This window comes from Astatotilapia calliptera, chromosome 4 (assembly GCF_900246225.1).
Source record: "Astatotilapia calliptera chromosome 4, fAstCal1.2, whole genome shotgun sequence".
Lineage (NCBI taxonomy): Eukaryota > Metazoa > Chordata > Actinopteri > Cichliformes > Cichlidae > Astatotilapia > Astatotilapia calliptera.
In genome coordinates this window covers 905,239-926,799 of record NC_039305.1, presented here as the reverse complement: position 1 = coordinate 926,799, position 21,561 = coordinate 905,239, and the positions used below count along the sequence as shown (strand labels likewise).

Sequence of the window (21,561 nt, the reverse complement as noted above, 5' to 3'; positions counted from 1 at the left end):
GTGAAAGCTACGAATACTTTGGAAACGAAGTTGGAGACACTAACACGCAAGGTAGAAGAGCTGGAGAATAATAGCCAAAGAAATAATATTCGCTTGGTGGGCCTCCTTGAAGGAGACGAGGGCAAAGATATGTGTGGATTCCTAACTAAGTGGATCCCAGAGGTGCTTGGGATTCAGTCTTTCCCAGAACCCATAGTGATTGAGCGAGCCCACAGAATCGGGAGACCCCGGGATGTTTCAAAGTCAACAATAAATCCAACACAACGAAGGTTGTTTGACCCGGTAAAAAAACAGCTGTTAACACTTCGCATCCCGGACCTCCGTTTTGGCTTCATCTACCCAGCAAGGATGTTGATAACCTTTCAAGGGGACCGACATATTTTTGTTAATCCATCTGAGGCAAGTTCATATGTACAACAGCTCAAGCCAAATGGACAAGAGAACGTTACGACCTGAAAGGCAAATGCTCACTTACCAGTAAAGCTTCTGTTGTCATGATTGTAATGTTGGATTTAAGGGTAATTTCCTTCCAGGCCATATAGTCAGTGAATAACAAATATACTTTGAGTATAGAAGAGTCATGGCCTGATTTAATTCTTTTTCGTTGTGGTGGTAATTTACTGTTGTTATTTTATAATATCTGACCATCCATTCTTAGTTAACTTTTCTACTTTATTAGTTTTATTATTAGAGAGCGGCTTTGTTTTCTTTTGTTTGTTTGCTTGTTTGTTCTGGCTGCTCCTCTGCAAGGTATGGATGGATCGGCCGTGAACATTAGCCAGGCCTGTTTAAACTGGGATGGATCGGGTGCACACCAGTATGAATCACAAACGTACTTTGGTTTAGTTTGTCTTGGTGTTCTAATGTTACGCGCTGTGCACCTGTTTTCTTTTGCACTATTGTGTTGCTTTGTTTAGGGTTTTTTTGTTTTTTTTATCTTCAGGGCAGACTTGTACTTGTCTACATCTTTCCTATTATAAATGCCGACAGCTCCAGATCTGAACATAACCTCCTGGAATATTCGAGGGATGAATAAACTGGTTAAACTGAAACTTTATCAGTGTTGATAAATCAACTGGAGTCGATTCAGCTCATAAGCAGTCTAGAAAGGAAGTACTACCATTTATGACTGAACTCAATTAGTTGATGCTTGGAGAAACATGCACCCGGATATGATTACTTTCTCTTGCTACTCTAGCACTTATGGCACCTTTTCCAAAATTGACTATTTCTTACTTTCTGCATCTTTGGTACCCATGGTAACTAAATCCTGGTATGATAGTGTTGTCATATCAGGTCACTCCACCGTTTTGTTTCAACTAAATTTACCTAACTTACCATAATTTACCTTAGAATACATTGGAAAGCAAATAGATTATTACTTTGCTTATAACACAAGTCAAACTACGGCGACTATAAAATGGGAGGCCTTTAAAGCTTTCCTGAGAGGCCAAATGATCAGTTTTACAAGCTTTAAACATAAAGCATCCAGGATGGAACTGGTTCATTTGGAGAAAAAGATAAAAGACATTGAGGAAGAGATATTTATATCCAAATCTAATGCTCGAATTCTAGAGTTAAATCAACTCAGAGCTAAATTTAATATTTTGTCATCATATAAAGACTGAAACAGTCATATTATGAACAGGGTGAAAAAGCAAGTAAAACACTGGCTTGGCGTATTAAACAGGCTCAGGTTGAAAGAACATTAAACTCCTCCATAACTACAGATGAAGGACAGATCACAGCTGATCCTAAACATATGACTCTTTTTGTACTTTTTATAAACAGCTATACAAAACTGAGCATTTAAATTCATTTACATCAAAACAAAAAATCTTTTTGGATCAGCTGCATTTTCCTAGACTACCAGAAAACGATATGGATGAACTAGAGCTTAATATAACAGTAGAAGAAATTACTAATGCTATAAGGAACATGAAAGGGGGCAAAACTCCTGATGCAATACCAATAGAAATATTCAAAATATTTAAAGATAAATTGATCCAGCCCTTATTGGATATGTATCAGGAATCATTTGAATCTGGGTCTCTCCCCCCTTCACTTAATGTGGCAACAATCACTCTGTTACTGAAACCTAATAAGCCAGCAACACATTGTAGTTCTTATAGACCAATCTCACTGTTGAATTACGATTACAAGATACTTTGCAAACTATTAGCTATGAGACTAGAGACAGTCTTGCCTAAGACGATTCATTCAGACCAGAACGGCTTTATCCAGGGGAGGCAGGGGTTTCACAGTATACGGAGGGTCATGAATATCATTTATGAGAAAAAAGAGACAATGCGTTAATCTCAATGGAAGCGGAAAAAGCCTTCAACAGTTCAATTCAATTCAATTCAATTTTATTTATATAGCGCCAAATCACAACAAAAGTCGCCTCAAGGCGCTTCATAGATACAGAGAAAAACCCAACAATCATATGACCCCCTATGAGCAAGCACTTTGGCAACAGTGGGAAGGAAAAACTCCCTTTTAACAGGAAGAAACCTCCAGCAGAACCAGGCTCAGGGAGGGGCGGGGCCATCTGCTGCGACCGGTTGGGGTGAGAGAAGGAAGACAGGATAAAGACATGCTGTGGAAGAGAGACAGAGGTTAATAACAGATATGATTCAATGCAGAGAGGTCTGTTAATACATAGTGAGTGAGAAAGGTGACTGGAAAGGAAAAACTCAATGCATCATGGGAATCCCCCGGCAGCCTACATCTATTGCAGCATAACTAAGGGAGGATTCAGGGTCACCTGGTCCAGCCCTAACTATATGCTTTAGCAAAAAGGAAAGTTTGAAGCCTGATCTTAAAAGTAGAGATAGTGTCTGTCTCCTGAATCCAAACTGGAAGCTGGTTCCACAGAAGAGGGGCCTGAAAACTGAAGGCTCTGCCTCCCATTCTACTTTTAAATACTCTAGGAACAACAAGTAGGCCTGCAGAGCGAGAGCGAAGTGCTCTAATAGGGTGATATGGTACTACAAGGTCATTAAGATAAGATGGGGCCTGATTATTTAAGACCTTGTATGTGAGGAGCAGGATTTTGAATTCTGGATTTAACAGGAAGCCAAAACAGGAGAAATATGCTCTCTCTTTCTAGTCCCTGTCAGGACTCTTGCTGCAGCATTTTGGATTAGCTGAAGGCTTTTCAGTGAGTTTTTTGGACATCCTGATAATAATGAATTACAGTAGTCCAGCCTGGAAGTAATAAATGCATGAACTAGTTTTTCAGCGTCACTCTGAGACAGGATATTTCTAATTTTAGAGATGTTGCGCAAATGGAAGAAAGCAGTCTTACATATTTGTTTAATATGTGCGTTGAAGGACATGTCCTGGTCAAAAATGACTCCAAGGTTCCTCACAGTGTTACTGGAGGCCAAGGTAATGCCATCCAGAGTAAGAATCTGCTTAGATACCATATTTCTAAGATTTTCAGGGCCGAGTACAATAACCTCAGTTTGATCTGAATTAAGAAGCAGAAAGTTAGCGGCCATCCAGGTCTTTATGTCTTTAAGACATTCCTGCAGTTTAACTCATTGGTGTGTGTTATCTGGCTTCATGGACAGATAGAGCTGGGTGTCATCTGCATAGCAGTGTAAATGTATGCTATGTCTTCTAATGATGCTGCCTAAGGGAAGCATGTATAATGTAAACAGAATTGGTCCTAGCACTGAACCCTGTGGAACTCCATAATTAACCTCAGTGTGTGAAGAGGACTCTCCATTTACATGCACAAACTGGAGTCTATTAGATAGATATGATACAAACCACTGCAGTGCAGTACCTGTAATACCTACAGCATGTTCTAATCGCTCTAATAGGATATTATGGTCGACAGTATCGAACGCTGCACTGAGGTCTAGCAGGACAAGCACAGAGATGAGTCCACTGTCAAATAAGAACAGGATCGAATGGCTGTTCTTATTTGAAGTTTTGAAAAAGTTTGGTATTGGAAACAGATTTTTTAAATGGATTCAGTTGATATACTCCAACCCTCAAGCAGAGATTTTAACTAATGGTCTTTTTTCCGCACCATTCAGATTATATCGTGGAACTAGACAGGGGTGCCCCTTGTCACCTCTCTTGTTCACCTTGGCAACTGAGCCTCTTGCGATGGCAATTCAGAATCATAAAAACATATCAGGAATTACAGTAATGCTGACCACCGTATTGCCCCATATGCAGATGATGTGATCCTGTTCTGCACCAATTTAAACAAATCAATACCATCCATTTTAAGTCTCATTAATACATTTAGTACATTTTCGGGTTATAAAATAAATTTTGATAAATCCGAAATATTATTTTTGAATAAAAATGAACGACAAAATCCTCCAATCAACACTCCCTTTCTGCTATCTGAACATGGGTTTACTTATCTGGGTGTGAAATTATCTCATCACAATTCCTTAACGACGTCAGTTACTACACTTCTAAACAGATGGATGAAACTACCTATATCTTTAATTGGTCGTATTAATATACTAAAAATGTCAATTTTGCCAAAATATCTTTACCTTTTTTCAATCAGTACCTCTCTCTCCACCAAACTCTTTTTAGATTTGCAAAAACTATTCCGAAACTTTATTTGGAACAACAGAAGACCAAGACTCAGAATCTCATTACTAAACCTCCCTTATGAAAGAGGGGTTTACAACTTCCAAATTTAAAGTGGTACTTCTGCTCAAATCAGAGCGGCAATGTTTTATTTTGTTAATGAGCAAATTCCAGTGTGGGTTTCTATGGAGTCTACAGAAATCCAAAGTCCCCCGAACTTATATCTTTACTCAGCCGACAGGAAGACACTAAATAAGCAAACTAAGAACCCCTTTTTAAAAAACACTATAACGATCTGGTTTGAAACACATAACTACTTCGGAGAAATGATCCAACTGTCTCGGTTTACTCCGATATTTGGAAATAACAGCTTTCTTCCTGGTGGGACGGATGCAGGTTTTAGATTTTGGTTCGATTGAGGTTTAAGAAAAGTGTCTGATATATTTAGGAATAATACTCTTATGTCTTTTGAACAACTTAGAAGTACTTTTTCTATTCCTGTCAAACCTTTTTTAAATTTCTTCAATTAAGAAATTTTATCTTAACCACACAAGGTAACAGTTTAGAAATCCCCACCTCCTCCTCTCTAGAGAACACAGTTATAAAGCATCTAAATGGGAGAGGCCGAGTGTTGGAGCCAAGTCCAGGCCAATAATTTCACTCAGTTACATCATGCCATATTTAAGTATTTGTCATGATCTTTAAGTTTCCATTATAATCTTGATCATTTTATGTTATAATGTAATATGCTGTGCTCCATAAATTAATCCTGCTTTATTAGTCTGTTGTTGTTGTAAAGTGTTGGTAGATGTCGTAAAGGGGTGTGTATTTGGCCCGCATGCGGAGGGGTGTGGGTAAAAAAGGTTAGGTAAGCAAGCAGGACGTGGAGCAACAGTTTTCTGACCGTCACCGTTTTAATGTTATTTTTTGGTTGTAACATAAAGGAAATATAAACGGAGCGCCCACCAGAGGCATTTGTTTTGTACCTTTCGATTTGTTTGGAAAATAAATGTTTTGCCCCTTTTCTCCTTCGCCTCGTTTTTTTGCTACCGGAAGGCATCCAAGCGACTGAACAAGAGCACGAGTCAGAAACTTTACGTTCTGCAGAAGCGGCAAAGAAGGACCGAAGGCTGCCGCTACAATACCGAGTTTCTGCATTGTATAAATTATTTATGGAAAATTCCAAAGAATCAACACAGTCTATTTTAGAGGCTTGGAGGAAAGATTTGCAAATGGACATATCTGATGATGAGTGCTATAAATCATGCTCCTTGGCCCAGAGTCAGACAATTAATGTGCAATCTAAACTACTTCAATATAAATGGTTAACAAGACTCCGTCAAAAATGCATCATTTTAACTGAAACATCCCAGACTCCTGTATTAAGTGTGGAGTGGACAGGCACTTTATTTCACTGTATATGGGAGCGTCCACGTGTGAAAATCTTTTGGGAAAAGGTAATAAATCTGTTGAGTCAAATTATTAGCGATGTGATTCCACTTCATCCTAAAATATGTATTTTAAATATATACCCGAATAATTTTGTACCTGCTGCAAACAATAGAGCTCTGTTAACGACTGGACTTTTGGAAGCCAAGCGCTGTATTGCTATGTGCTGGAAAAATCAAAAAATATGTGGACTATCTCAGCGGCTTAATGGACTGACATCTATACTATCTATGGAGAAAATAACTTATGCATTAAGAAATAAACTGTACAAGTTTGGGGCTTTATGATCAAAATTCTACAATGTTTTGGAGAACTGCAACGTGCACACTGTGGCCTTAACGGCCTGAAGTGCTAACTTGATTTGTATATCTGTCTAGGGCTGTGCGATATGACCAGAATCTCATATCCCGATATCAGACATCTATCGTCCAATAACCATATAAATCACAAAAATGTAACATTTTCTGTAAATTCTGTGAATCTCGAGCAGCTCGACTTGCTTGAAGTGTTTCCAGCTGCGCATCATGTAGCTGGAGTCGAGTGTTTTAACCGATGCATGAAACGCCGTTTTCTTTGTGAGTATTTATTACACGGCGTGCTGCGGGGAAAAGCCTGTTCTAACGTTTGAGTCTAAGGTTTTGTTTTTTTTTAGCACCCGGCATCTCTTTTTACTTCTCATCCGTAAATAATCTGCTCTTTCACGTGATTCAGTTTATTTTGAAAAGTCTCAACCGGATCTTGAGCTTTATTGTGAAAAGTTTATGTGGAACATAAACAAGCGGACACGCGATGCTGTTACCGTCGTTGTTGCTAACGACAACGCATAAAAACAGGCGCTTGTCCGTCTGTAGTGTGGTTATATTAAATATAAGAGGAAGAGAAGTTTATTAATATAGCCACTACAGTGACATCAGAACCATGAAAAAAAATTCCCGTAAACTGTTTATTTTGCGACACCACGAAACAAACGATAGCGTGAAATGAAACGACAGACGTTTTTATATCGTCATCAGATATATATCGTTATATCGAACAGCCCTATATCTGCCCTTCCCTTCTGTTATGGTTTGCTTTGTTTTTGTTTCTGTTACTATGTTGTTTTTGTTGTATGTTCACGGTGTATCATGTAAAACCGGTTAAAACCAATAAATAAATGTTAAAAAACCCCAAACAAAACTATCAGGACTCTTTTCCAGTTTATTGTCAACAAGTCTGCGATTGACTTTCAGATTAATCAACATCTGAAACATCCCGAATTTTTACAGCAAGTCCAAATCATGATGAGCGAGACGAAATTAAAACCTCGAAATGAAGCACATCGAGACAAAGAGCTCTCACAACACATGCAAAGACCAACCCAGAGGTGACCACTGTAAATCCGTCCTCAGGTCAGAACGCTAACCTGTGCTTCGTTTTCTGACGTGTCACAGTAATGTGTTTCAGGCTCCACTGAGTATAATTCAGGGTTTGCAGAAACCCCAGCAGACCCGCTGTTGTCTTGTTTGCTTCTTGTGGATCCCTGAGTAAGATGGTAGGGCTGACTGCTTCGGGTGATGTTGTCTAGATGCTGCTGTACACTGGTTCCAGCCTACAACAACACATTAAACAACAGCATTAAGTGACTATCCTCTGACAGTAGATTAGCTCAACTCACTGTCCATGAAAATAGAGGTGATGGAAAGTATATTTTAAACAACGCACCTTTGGGAATTTGATGAGGTTATTGACAGCTTGAGATGCAGACATCTTTCCTGGTCTCTTTCGCCCTTGTGCAGATGGTGGTAGCAGATGTAGCAGCAGCAAGATAGTAGACAAGTCACTGTCCCAGCCTACAGACGAATAAACAAAGAATTATTCCAAAAATACATTGAATTGACAGAATTACCTATATAACCAACAATGGCAAATAAAAACAGTCACAATCATAGCATTCTCAACTTCAGTACCTGACTCAGCATTGCACATTAACTCCAAGAGCTCTGAGGTCGGGACAAGTCCATGACTTTCCTTTACAACCTTTGCTTTGAGATTGGTGAGCCACCTCTCCAAGAATTTGCTCCCAGTGACCTCACAAAACAGGAGTCGGAAATCTTGTTCTATCTGTAATGCAAAAATACAGAACATAGAGAGGTGTATGATTGAATCCTGCCTACAAATTACATCGGTATCATTTAAATGATAAGTGAACTTACTTTTGGGAGATTTGCAAACTGAGACGCTTCTTTCCTCCACAGCTTTTCTTTGAATGGTCTTCAACCGCCATGCAATGTATCCTGAACTGCTCTCTGGATCGTAGTAATGTTTCTATGTAATTAAATAAACGAAGAAGGACTATGTTATCAACATTTCTGAGGGCAATTATGTATTTCATGTTGAAAAGTTCCCTTTACTTACATATCCATGTTGTGAATATGGGTCTTCCAGATATGGAGACAGAGCAACAATGCCCTGCGCATACATCACTCTTACGTTTTTAGGGGGAGATGTCCTAATGTAGAAATTCAATAATTGGCATTAAATATCACAATTAAAAATAATACAATGTTTAAAATGTTTCTTTATATCTTACATTTTTGATTCTTACCCATGTCATTCTGTCATCTCAGCCTCAAGTATGTTTCTCATCCGTCTTCTGGTTGCATCTCTCAGAGATTTGGTTTTTCCATACTCTTAAACCTTTCTATAAAATAGGAACATTACTTAATATTACTTAACATGTCATTAACATTGCTATCAGTTAATTTACACAAAATACATATTTCTTACTAAATAATGAGCAAAACTCTAAAGTAGAGTATGCCTTTGGCATTTGCTTAAAATAATATAAACCAGTAAAGTTAACTTTATGGTAATGTTACCCACTTTTTCTGAAAGTATGTTCGCTTATGTAAGCTAATTAGCGATTATTAGCTTACCGATAAACGGTAATTTAGTTGTTCAAACTGTGCGATTTGACATGTGACAATGGTATTATTTAGACAGCAGAAATACATAGTTAAAATGTTTTAGGTTCATATTAACGCAGTGAGAAGATAACGAACATCTTAACTTTTAGCAACTGCTAGCATGTAGCTACTGGAATGCCATTAAACCTATGGGTAAATGCTGCTAACATGTCCTCGCTCGACATCAGTGAAACTATAAAGAGCTACTTAGTTTAAAAATACCTTTTAAACAATGTGACCAGTATGGGAACGTTAACTGTGGCAGTTCTTCGGAGAAAATTCCCTGCGCATTAGGGCTCTGAGGCCGCACACGCCTGCGGACTGGTAATAATCAACACTGTGTGAAGTCTTCACTGCGTGACTAACAAACTTTACACTGACTTTTAACTCTGATGTTAGAGCTGGTTTACTCCTCATAAAGTTGTAAATACTCTATCTAGGTTAAAATAGGTTTACTCTGAAATATTGACACTCCATTTTTTACTGTGTACATAACAAAATAACTGAGTCGTGATTGGCCAGTCGTGTCCAAAGGACCGTTAAGCTCCAATATTCCCAAATCAAACACAATAAGTCACCAAAACAGAACCACCGTGTCCTGAATCGAGTGCCCACACAAAGGTCGACCAGAAACTCTGTAGCTTTGTCAACAGGTTGAATCTCCACAAAGACACAACCAGCACATTTCAAATAAACCTCCGAGATCAAAACCCAAGAATTTTATCAAGTGGCTGGACAACACAGCGAGTCACTTTCCCGTCAGAGCTTGGTACGGCACTTTAACCGCATCGCTGATCACTTTGTTGTCTGTTTATATTTGATTTTATTTTTTCTTTTATAATGTTTCTCTCTGAATCGCTGCACTGTGTGATCCATGTACGGTGCTCGTGTTCAGGCGTCAGTCTGGGGAACGCTTCGACTGCAACGATTACTCGCTCAAAGTGGCCGACAGCAAAATGAGGTCTGATCTTTGGAATGACAAGAAGTGGATGTGGCTGGCAGTTGAAGATCTGCTACCACATGTACCAGCCCGAGCCCTGCAGCTGAAAACACCACGGCTGATTTACAGGCTCATATTTCTGTATATGCAAACCTGCAGGCATGTGTGAGCCCATTTATGAACTATTACTGCTGAAAGTCAAATCTCCAGGTCTCGTTTTGTAATCTTCCACTTCAAAATGTCGACTCAGGTTTAATTTGAATTTAATTTAAAAGAAATTGTCACACTTCTTTGAACACGGCAGCATGTTCAGTCTGCTGGGGGAACGAAGCCAACAGACTCACAACCTTTCCTGGTAAAACACAGTACAAAGATGTACAGACAGACCAGTCTCAGGATGAACCAAACCAACAGCTCCAACAATGAGTTCAGGTCAGAGACGGGTCCCGGGTCACGTCCACAGCTCGGTGACAACACGATGCTGTTTCAGAACAAGAGCATCAGTGTCCAAGTCGACTCCCATCAGTTCAGGTGATTTTAATTTGAAATGTCTCATGTAGCTTAACTGGCTCGCCTCATTTTAAGGTTTTAACATATTACCAGATGACCAGCTGCCACTTCAAGATCATGTTCAGCTGCAGGCTCGACGTGTGCATTAAAAAGGTAGACGACCTTTAGAGTGGCAAAACCACCGTTTGGCCTTAGAGTTCGTCTGTTAAAGGTCGGTCCGTTGGGAAGTACCAAGGAGGTGTCACTGGTGTGCTGACGTTGGGACATGCTGATCAAACTGTTACCTTTTAGATGATCTCTCCAACAACAAAAGCAGATATGAACCTACAGCTGAGCCTAAGAGGGCTGAAGACTTGCTGCATGTGAAGCATTGATGAGCTGGACGAGTAACTGTGAAGCATCAGCAGAACTGACCTCAGGCTGGTGTGAACGAGAGGAGCAGATAAAAATATGGAAACCAGCGAAACCAAACTGATGGTGCAGCTTCACGTGGGCTCGGCTCAGCACTGCTTCAGTCTGGCTGTCAGCCACGTTTGCCACTTTCAGTTCAGTTCCTTGCTCAAGGGCAGTTTGTGGTAGCAGGCAACCCTAGCTCTCCCACCTATCGGTGTTTATCGTTGCTGCCTTCAGGTTATTCTCCGGTGATTCTGTATAATCAGCTCCAACAATGAGATTAACCACAGTGAGAGGAACAGGTGTAGAGAACATGAAACTCAACTTTCCCTGGAAAGTTTAAGCCCTATGGGAGTGTCCCCAAGAGGGCCGTGGACCTTCTATTGATCCTCTACCTAATCACATGAGCCAAAACTAAAACCTCCTGATGCATGCTCAATCATCTCTCACCATCTTACATGCTGTGATTGCAGCCATTCCCCAACTCTCTGTGAATGGGACTCATGGACATTGATCAGTGGTTGTTGATCAATGATCATGAGAATTTGCATAATTAAGATTAAGGAGCTGACCTCCCAGCCCATTGTTCCTCACTGGGCTGGTTCCAGTCATTATGCAAATGTCCTGTTTATAAGATTGAAACCTGCAGTCAGCTGAGACTGAAGACGTCACCTGGTGATGATGAAACGTTTCTCCCACTGAAAACGTGACAAAGATCAAATTTAGTCCAACAGTTTCTTTAAAACAAAAACCTGACGTTGGCATCGTTGAAGAGTTTGACTTCTTTCATAAAATAAAAATGGCCAACCAATCAAAAATGCTCCCTCTACTTTAAATGTTTGCAAAACAATGAAAGTGTTGATTTGGAAATAGAAACGTCATTAAAGATGTTTTTGTCCTGATGAGATTTGAATATGATGCCAAGTTTTCACCGAGTCAACAGGAAAGAACAGTTGTGAAACATCTCACAGCTAATTTGGATCTAATTAGCAACACGCTCGGCTGCACCGAGGCAGGAGGCAGGTTTATATTGAGCTCGCAGTCATTTAAATTCAGGCCTGCGGCGTGGGAGTGGTAATGACACTGTAACTGTCACGCTGTGTTGAAGTCGTGTTAGTGCTGCACAGGTCAGCACACTGCTGCAGGCCGACTCCCATAAACTGTCATTATGAGTTCACAAGCATCAGATTAGAGATGCAAACGTGTTCAGTGCCAAGCAGCAGCTACAGCAGGCGCTCGGTTTATCGCTATTTTTAGAGCAGTTTTATTGACGTGTGTTGACTTGGATAGATGTTTGAACCTGCCCATTAAACCTCAGCGTCACTCTGTGTTGGGCTCTTTCACATCCTCCTTTATGGGAACCGAGTTCACAGCCAAGACTTTGAGGAACATTTTAAAATGCAGTGAGAACGGCGAAAGCAGTAAAATCACACACAGAGCCAGAGGGTGACTGAAACCAGTGTTCAAGTCACCGTATTTATGTTAAAGTCGAGCTTTTATGTGGGAGAAACCAGCCAAAGCAGGAACACGGTTGGGAAAGACTTTAAGAAAGTCTCGATGTGTTGGACACTTTGTGATGATCACATAAAGTTACAACATTTGTTAAATGTAGAGGTCGTCGCTGAAGGTACTTTTCTATTTCTATCATATTTTCAGGATAAGACTTCCTGGACACTGAGGTGGTTCCTGATTCCTCACGCTGTTGTTGTCAGGACACGTTTTGATAAAGTGCGAGTTTCATGGAAATTGGGTGAGAACACCTTTGTTTGTGTAGCGTCTTCTAAATAGTGACACACACAACGGGACAGTGGAGGGGAAGAACCGGGAAATGAACTTCTCCAAAATAAAGACCCGTCGTTTTTCCAGAGCCGTGTGAGGGCGAATATTTGGATTCAGGCTCATGTTTAGAACTAGTGTTAGGTTGAAGTTGTTTTGGGGTTTTAAGTCCTGGTTATCAGGACAGGCCGGGTCCTCATAAGTACTGTAAACGAGTCACAACGTGACGACTGTGTTCAGGAGATTTTGTGTTTCTACTTTTACTTATTTATGAAAAACTTGTGTTGAAACACAAAAACATGACGACACAGTGCAAACCTGCTCATCGTTCACCTCTCACGGCTTTTAAATCGAGTGTCTGATTAAATGTTTAAAAATGATGACTTCCTATGGTAAATGCACTGATGTAGCGCTTTTCTACTCTTCTGAGCACTCAAAGCACTTTGCAGAACTTGTGCATTCAGCCATTCACTCCAGCACATTTTCTGAGTGCTTTCTAACTAACACACACTCATACTCCGATGGATGCATCAGAGTATGGAGAGTAATTTGGGGTTAGCATCTTGCCTAAGGACATTTGGCATGCAGTCTAATGGAAGCCAGGAATTGAACCACCAACCTTGCGATCAGTAGATGGCCTGCACTACCGCCTGAGCTACAGCCATAAAGCACTTTGCTTAACAAAGTGTGGACATCGAGCCAGCGTTGGTCTTTATTAATCCTCGTGACGGTGGCAGGTACAGCTGTGCTGGGACTTTGCTAACAAATACAAAAACTTATTAAAAAAGCATAAAAACAGGTCAAACTAATGATGTTTGATTTGTGCATTTTTTATGCAATCATATTTTTGCTGCCTGACGCTCTGATTTATATAAGAGCCACTAAACTCAACCTGAGCAATGACGCCCTGAGGCATGATGGGAGGAAACCGAGGCTGCAGCGGTGCAGGGCATGAAGCAGCCTGCAGAGTCGCTGCAGCTGCTGCCAAAACCCTCCGAGGGGTTTAAATAAAGTTCGAATGAAGGGCGAGAACAGTGACGCCAACATGACTGTGCGGGCCGTTCAGGTTTTTCAGCCACTTTGTACCCCGAATGCTTTACATATAAAAAAATGACCTTATTAAAAAATGTATTTGACCCAGAAGGAAAAACATATTCAGTTGTCCCACACTTTACCCAGAATGCACTGCAGGTACGCTGCAGGTTACTCTGATGCTTCTGACTCCCTGATTGGAGGAAACCTGAGCGCTCTTCTTCTCTGAGCTTAAAGAGGTGGAGGTCTGCTGTGCTGGCGCTGAAATAAAGACACACTCTGAGTTTTTATGTAGACTCTCGGTTTATTGTCAGCACTCTGAGAGGAGACGCTGATTGGCTGCAGCGGCTCAGCTGGTTAGGACAGAGGAGGACGTGGAGGAAGAGGAGGACACCACCTTCCCGTCAACAACCTCCTGGACCACCGTCACCACCCGCTTGGTCGTGGTGCTCGAGGACTTGGTGGTGACACTGCAGACCAATCAGAACAGCGCACAGGTTAGCGTCTGCATCGCCCATTAGCTTCAGCTTCACTCATCGAAGCGCGAGTCTCACCTGCTGGTGGCTTCTCCGTCCAGCAGCCTCCTGTACTCAGCGATCTCCATCTCCAGCCGGGTCTTGATGTCCAGCAGCATGCGGTACTCCTGCCCCTGCCGCTCCAGGTCGGACCTCAGCTGCGTCAGCTGCTCCTCCAGCGACATCACCTGCAGGAGGACAACAGAGTCACAGGTGAGACCGAAGAGCAGCGTGCTCAGGTACAACCCGCAAGCTCAGGATGAACAGCGGCTCACCTGCATCTGGTACCTGGAGAGCTGCATGGAGTAGCGGTTCTGCGTCTCAGCCAGAGAGGCCTCCAGCGACGCTTTCTGCAGAGGAACGCAGCGTTTGTGAGGTCAGCTGATCAAAAGCTACACCTGCAGTCAGACCCTTATTCAGATTTGACTCATCTCAGCCGTTCCTATCCTAAAACCTAGTTTTTATTGATCTTCCTCTCTGCTTTCAAACCTCGGCTCATGTGACCCGTCAGTGTTCAGACAGAAGATTAGAAACAGCCTGAAGTTCATCGGACGCTTATCGCCCGCCTCTGTTCACAGCTCGCCCCTCTCTCTTTTACAGTGAACAACCTGAAGCTCCTCCAGCTGCAGAATGGAGGTCATGTGACACTCACCATGCCCAACATGGACTGCAGCTCGATCTCCAGAGACTGCAGCGTGCGCTTCACCTCCGTGACCTCTGACCTGGACGTCTGCAGCGAGGTGGTTTGAGTGATGACCTCTTTGTTCAGAGTCTCAGTCTGCGCAGGAAACACGCACACAGGTTAATACACAGGAGACGTCTGCGGTCACAGGAAGTGATGTCATGGTGGTAGGTACCTTGGTCTGGAACCAGGACTCGAGCTCTCTCTGGTTTTTGGCGGTGACGGCCTCGTAGTGCTCTCTGATCTCAGCCATGACCTTTGTGAGGTCCTGCTGTGGACCGGCGTCCACCTCCACATGCACCTGACCGCTCATCTGATTCCGCATGGCGAGCAGCTCCTACACACACACACACACACACACACACACACACACACACACACACACACACACACACTCATGTTCAGCTAAAAACAAGTTTTCTTACAGTAAAAGAACAAAATCTGTGTTTAAGCAGCTGACTCCACACTCCACAGGCAACAACACTGATTTGACTCTCACACTCACCTCCTCGTGGTTCTTCTTCAGGAAGATTAGCTCCTCCTTCAGGCCCTCGATCTGCATCTCCAGGTCGCTCTTAGCCAGCGTCAGGTCATCCAGGACTTTCTTGAGCCCGCTGATGTCAGCCTCCACCGACTGACGCATGGCCAGCTCATTCTCATACCTGCATGAGGAGGATGGATCACAGGTGAGGCTCAGTGATTCAATCTGAGCTGCTGTGGCGCCACCTGCTGTTCAAACTTCCTAATATCATTGGACCTTTTCCCCTGCAGTAACAGGAGTATTAACAATGACACTCATATCAGAGGAGATCCTGCTCCTGTGCATGCTTTATTTCAAATGTTCACCATGACACGCCGCTCTGATCTGCTGCTGCTGATGGAGACTCCAAGCATCATCTGAAGCTAGGGCTGCCAATTTTTTAACCATCAAATAAGGGACACAACAGAGTGTAAATATGCACTGTGTGTGACATCGCAGATAGAATGAACCAGATTTGCTGATTATACGGAATTTCCCAGTTGGCAACTCTATCAGAACGTCACCGATGCTCCGTCGATGTCTCCACCTGAAGCCTCATTTTGTCTCGAGAACCCAAAACATCTCATATTAGCACCACGTGGCGACAGTGGGGAGGAATAACATAATGCGAAGTTATGTGCTAACATTAAGTAGCACGTGATCTCAGACATGTGGACTGATGGCTGCAGCAGCCTCTGCTGGGCGTCAGAGGAACTGCAACCCGCTCTGCGGGTTCCTGCAGACTCACTTTGTCCTGAAGTCATCAGCAGCCAGCCGGGCATTGTCGATGCTCAGGTGAATGGCTCCGTTTTTCTTGGTGGCTTCCTGAATCTGGAGACAAAAAACATCGTAATGGATGAAGATGAAACTTTATTGATCCACATTAAGGTGCTTTTATTTTGTAATTACCGATGCAGTGCAGGTCTTTTAGTTTGAAGAGTGTTTGTACTACAGGAAACACAAGGTCATGTTTCTTAATCAAGATAAATACTTGGCTGCCAGTGAAAGTCAGCAGGGGGCGGGGCCACAGGATTACTGATTACTGCCACGCCCCCTGCCAGTTCTAACCAATCAGACAGAGCAGTGATACTTTCCCATTTTCCATTTTTATTCACTTTTCATTTTCCAGATATTTCAGAACTTTTAATTAACCAAAAATTTATTCTAATTAAAACAGACTTTATTCATCTTTGTGAGGAAAACCCAGATTGTCAGAGATGACTGAGGTTCAGATCAGAAAAGTAAAACCTCCTCAGACTGTGTGCTGGTTCACCCAGTTGGAGACTTCCTGCGTGATTAGATTTGACAGTTGTATAAATGCATTATTTTACATTTAGTTTGTATTAACTGAGCTACAGCGTGTAGGTTTATGTTCTCTTTTCTAATTTTAGATCAGACATCCTTCAGTCCTCTGATTTCTGAAGGCACCGCTCCAGTTAAACGGGAGATTTGCTACCTTTGTCTGCAGCTCTTTCTGGGTTTTGTTCGGATGCGGGGTGAGGTGCAGCGCTGCTGAATGAAGCCTTTTGTTGTCCCTTCATGAACTAAAAGCAGCGTCCTGCGAGCGTAATCCTCAGATTTAAAAAGATGTGACTGTGGGGATGATGACTTCATTGAAGGACAGGTTAGCAGAAAGTTAAAGATCTAAAGACCAAGGACCGCTCAGCGAGTCCGGAGGAAAAACATTAACAAAGAGTTTCTGTGAGAAACAAACTGAAGATGAGTGAGAAGTAAAGCCTGGATATGGCCTGTAGAGGGCGCTCTGTGTCACAGCTTGGAGAGAGTGTAGAAAACTAAAGTTCTGCAGAGGAACAGATCCTGCAGATCATGATGAACGACGTTCAAAGGAACAGGACGAAGCTCGCAGTGACATCACCATTCAAAATAACGTAAACATGAAATAAACAGAGGGTTAAAAACGCAGCGCAGGTGAGAGCACCTGTGGGACCAGCTGTCAGAGGGAGGGTGAGGAAGCTTTACCTTTGCAGTGATGTCACTGATGGTGACGAAGAAGGTGGTGTAGTCCCGGGTGGAGGGGCCGACCTTGTTCTCCACAAACTGCCTGATCTTCAGCTCCAGCTCGGTGTTGGCCTTCTCCAGCTTGCGCACCTTCTCCAGGTAGGAGGCCAGACGGTCGTTCAGGTTCTGCATGGTGAACTTCTTGTTGCCGATCAGGCTGTCGTCCATGCCAGAACCGTTGTAGCTGACGGAGGACAAGTAGCCTCCGCCGAGTCCTCCGCCGAGGCTACTATTGAGCCCTCCACCCACAGAGGAGGAGGAGATGCGGACTTCGGAGCCTCCAGCTCCACCGTACACGCTGCTGGCCCTCATGGAGCCGCTGCTGCCCATGGAGGACCTGACGGAGCGGGAGTATGAGCGGGTGAAGGAGGCCATGGTCGATGCTGCGTTCCTGCTGTAGCTGAAGACGACAGAGAGCAGAGTGAGGAGCTGCAGAGCTCTCCTCCTTTTTATAACTCCTGCAGCCTAAGAGCTGTCACTCAAACAGAAGGTGAGGCTGGGCGAGGCATGGGGGGGGGGGTCACGGAAAAATGTAACCTGTAACACACTGATGCTTTTATCAACCCTGCTTCACCTGCAGGCTTGGCACGACCTTTGCATCCTGAAAGGAGGGAGATTAATTAGCAGACGACGCTTCAGCCAAAGCCTCAGTAAACATCAGCGACTCCTGAGGAATGACGGGTGTGGAGGGGGTGGTAACAGCTCGAGGAACAGCCCGACAGCAACAGCAGGCTGCGATCAGGCTCCCTGCTGCACACACGGGCCAAAGCTAGACCAAGGAGGCACCCTGCAGAGGAGCGATGACAGTGAAGCAGCTTAACACAAACAAAAACATGAATCTACAAAGTTACAATCAGTGCAGATCATCAGATATTCATCAGATAACCAGGGAACTGTTCAGAGCTCGGATGTTTTTAATGAAAGCTGTAAAATGTGACAGTTTGCTCTAAACATGGCTCGGTGGGCTGAGGTCACAGAGGCAGCGAAGAATCTCCAGATCCTCGAGCTGGAGGTCGGGGAGAGCGTCTCTGGACCTGAAAGCAGCTCCGCCTGTGAGCCCAACCTCGTGTTCAGGAACCAAAACACTGAACCAGCTGTATCCTCTCCAGGATACTTCAGGAGCTGCCTGCAGGACAGATTGTCCCACTTTCATCATGCGAGCCTCTGAAGGTGTCAGAACGAACACGCGTTTAACCTTTAAAGGTTAAAGCTCTTAATCTGAACACACCCTAACATCCTTTATTCAGTCACATCAAATCTATGCAGGGATTTAGGAAAGGTTAGTCCAAATCCACCCGGGACCTTCTCCAAGTCGCTCCTGCAGACTCTGACATCACCTCTGTATGTGTTATCATATTTTTTATTTTCTATCTTTCCTCAGCAGCAGTAATCAGAGTACTCTCACAGAGAGCTGTGTACTGAGAACTCGGGATATGAACGCAGGTACGTTTTGCAGTGAGCTGATCGCTGACTGTTTCATGAGGCAGTTGAGGATTGAGAAATCCAAACACGGCCGACATGTCGATGAGCTCTGTGAGAAATGATCTGAGGTTATCAGGTGCGAACACACCTGTGGAGTCCGAGCAGGTCGAGGGTCGCTGCCGTGGGAGTAAAAGGAGAGCAAACACACACGTGGGCGTTCAGGAACGCCGTTCACTCAGAGAAACGCACCAATAATTTCTAATTAAAGCCAAAACAACATGTTTTACTTTATTTAAAGCTGCTCTGTGAGTATCCTTCATGTAACCCTCTGTTTTCAGGCCGTTATAAGAAGATTGTCTCTTGCACAAACAACACGCAGCAACACTACATGAGCGGGAGGAGGAAGGTATGGGCCTGCAGCTTGGCTCACTCTGGCTTCTGCTCCGTGGGTGCTGGGTGACCCTCGACACCTGTGTGACACCTGTGTGCACCCAGGTGTGCTAAAGAACCAAACGGGACAAGAACAAAAAGCGTCTCTCTTCCTCAGAGGAGACTTTCTCTGCTCTCAAACAATCGCCTGTGTTTGCCAGCTGAATGTCATCACTTTTCTTTGGAAACATCCTGAGCTGGAACACTTTAATCTCCTGCCCTTTGAACGTGCTCATTACTCTGACTGTCGCTGTGTTTATGACCGCCCCTCCCCATTCCTTTGTGAAACCCCACGCCCAGCTCGCAGCGTCCCATCTTTCATCGCCAGGGCTCGGAGCCGATCACGCCCTCCTCAGGACTGTAAACCTGCCCGTTTCACACAGCGAGGGGAGGGGATTAAAATCACAGTGAAACTGCCCTCTCGGTTCGCTGCCATCAGTGAATGTCGCCTAACCTGCTTCTACACCCTGAGCTGACCTCTGACCCTTCCTGGCTTTCTCCCAGCGTGATGCTTGACTTTCACTGTATGACACGATGACAGCCGTCACTCACCGAGACGTCTCTGACCCGCCCCGCAGGAGAAGCCGAGCCGGTCTCTGCTGATCGCTCTGAGCTGAGGTTCCAAAACTCGACATGGCAACAATTATCAAAATGTTCTTAATTTATGTTTCTTAACAAACACACGACACAACAGAAGACGTGTTTTATTAACAAAAGAACAGCAAACATGTCAAACGTTTAAACTAAGAAACATTTTAAGAACTTTTCAGTTTGATTACATCAAAATGTCTCTAAAAGGTTGAGATGGAAGCAAAAAGTCTGGAAAGGTCAGCAGTGCTAAAGAAACAGCTGGAGGAAACTGTTTCTGCTGTTTAACGCCCGATCATGTGACCTGCTGACAGGTCACATGATCGGGTATCAAAAGAGTGTATCAGAGAGGCAGAGCGTCAACAACAAACTGAATCATGTTCCTCACTGTGAACATCTCATCAGCTACACAACACGACATCATCAGCAGAACCTCTGTGCGCAGGGACGAGGCCGATAACCGTGACCTTCAAACTCCGCTTCCAGAAACCGGCATCTACGAGCAGCTCAGTGAGCCGCCCACACGTGCAGGTTACAGCGCCATCAGGCAGAGAAGCCACACGTCGCCACGATGGAGAAACAGCGCTGTTGAGTGTCCGTGAATGCAACAACAGGGTGAAGCAGAGCCAGGACTGCTGCACAGCTGGAATCCTCCATCAGACCCGAACAGCTGCTGTGTTTGTATTTAACTGAAGAACTCATTTCCAGCTAAGCTTACCTGGAAAAAAAACAGCGATTTGTCAGGAGCGACAGGTGTGCAGGGCGTTACACTTTTAGTAACCAGGTGACAGTGTTTCCTGAGAAGGAACGCACATACCATCCCACCGGGGAAAGTACCACAGCTGTGGAAGACCTCCTGTGTGGTACCGGTACCAAAGACCTCCCATCCCAAGGACCTCAGCAGCTACAGGCTGGTAGCCCTGACAGCACATCTGATGAAGACCCTCGAGAGGTTGGTTCTAAACCATCTGCGCCCCCTGGTGAGGTCTTCATTGCATCGGCTGCAGTTTGCTTACCAGCCTGGCATCGGGGTGGAGGACGCCATCATCTACCTCCTGCACCGAGCTCTGACTCACCTGGAGAAGCCTGGAAGCTCTGTGAGGATCATGTTCTTTCATTTCTCCAGTGCTTTCAACACCATCCAGCCACGACTTCTGAGGGACAAGCTGGAGCTATCAGGAGGGGACCACCACATGTCCCAGTGGATACTGGACTACCTCACAGGATGCCCACAGTATGTGAGGTCACAGGGCTGTGTCTGACACACTGGTCTGCAGTACGGGGGCCGAACACTGTGCTAGCACCGTTCCTCTTCACCCTCTACACTGCAGACTTCTCCATCAACTCCCCACGCTGCCACCTACAGAAGTTCTCTGACGACTCTGCCATAGTCGCCTCATCACAGGTGAGGACGACTCAGAGTGCAGACAGTGGACTCTGGACTTTGTGGACTGATGTCAGCAGAACCACCTGCTGATCAACACCAGGAAAACCAAGGAGCTGGTGGTGGACTTCCGGAGACGCAGACCCACCACACTGACAGCGGTGAACATCCAGGGAGTGGACATTGAGATAGTGGACTCTCATAGGTACCTGGGTGTTCACCTGAATAATAAACTGGACTGGAGCCACAACACTGATGCTCTGTACAGGAAGGGTCAGAGCAGACTCTACCTGCTGAGGCGGCTGAGGTCATTTGGAGCACAGGGAGCGCTTTTAAAGACCTTCTATGACTCTGTGGTGGCATCTGTCATTTTTTACAGTGTTGTATG

At 44.0% G+C, this 21,561-nt stretch overlaps 1 protein-coding gene across 1 annotated transcript; it reads right to left on the bottom strand.

The window, feature by feature from the left end:
• Window positions 1-13,894: 13,894 nt before the first annotated feature.
• LOC113020133 (keratin, type I cytoskeletal 13-like) lies at window positions 13,895-17,791 on the bottom strand. Its single transcript, XM_026163844.1, has 8 exons — window positions 17,312-17,791; window positions 16,080-16,162; window positions 15,317-15,473; window positions 14,987-15,148; window positions 14,782-14,907; window positions 14,405-14,479; window positions 14,169-14,317; window positions 13,895-14,084 (listed from the first exon to the last, which is right to left on the bottom strand). Exons 1-8 carry the CDS (start codon window positions 17,723-17,725, stop codon window positions 13,964-13,966), a joined length of 1,287 nt encoding a protein of 428 aa, XP_026019629.1. The 5' UTR covers window positions 17,726-17,791; the 3' UTR covers window positions 13,895-13,963.
• Window positions 17,792-21,561: the final 3,770 nt, after the last annotated feature.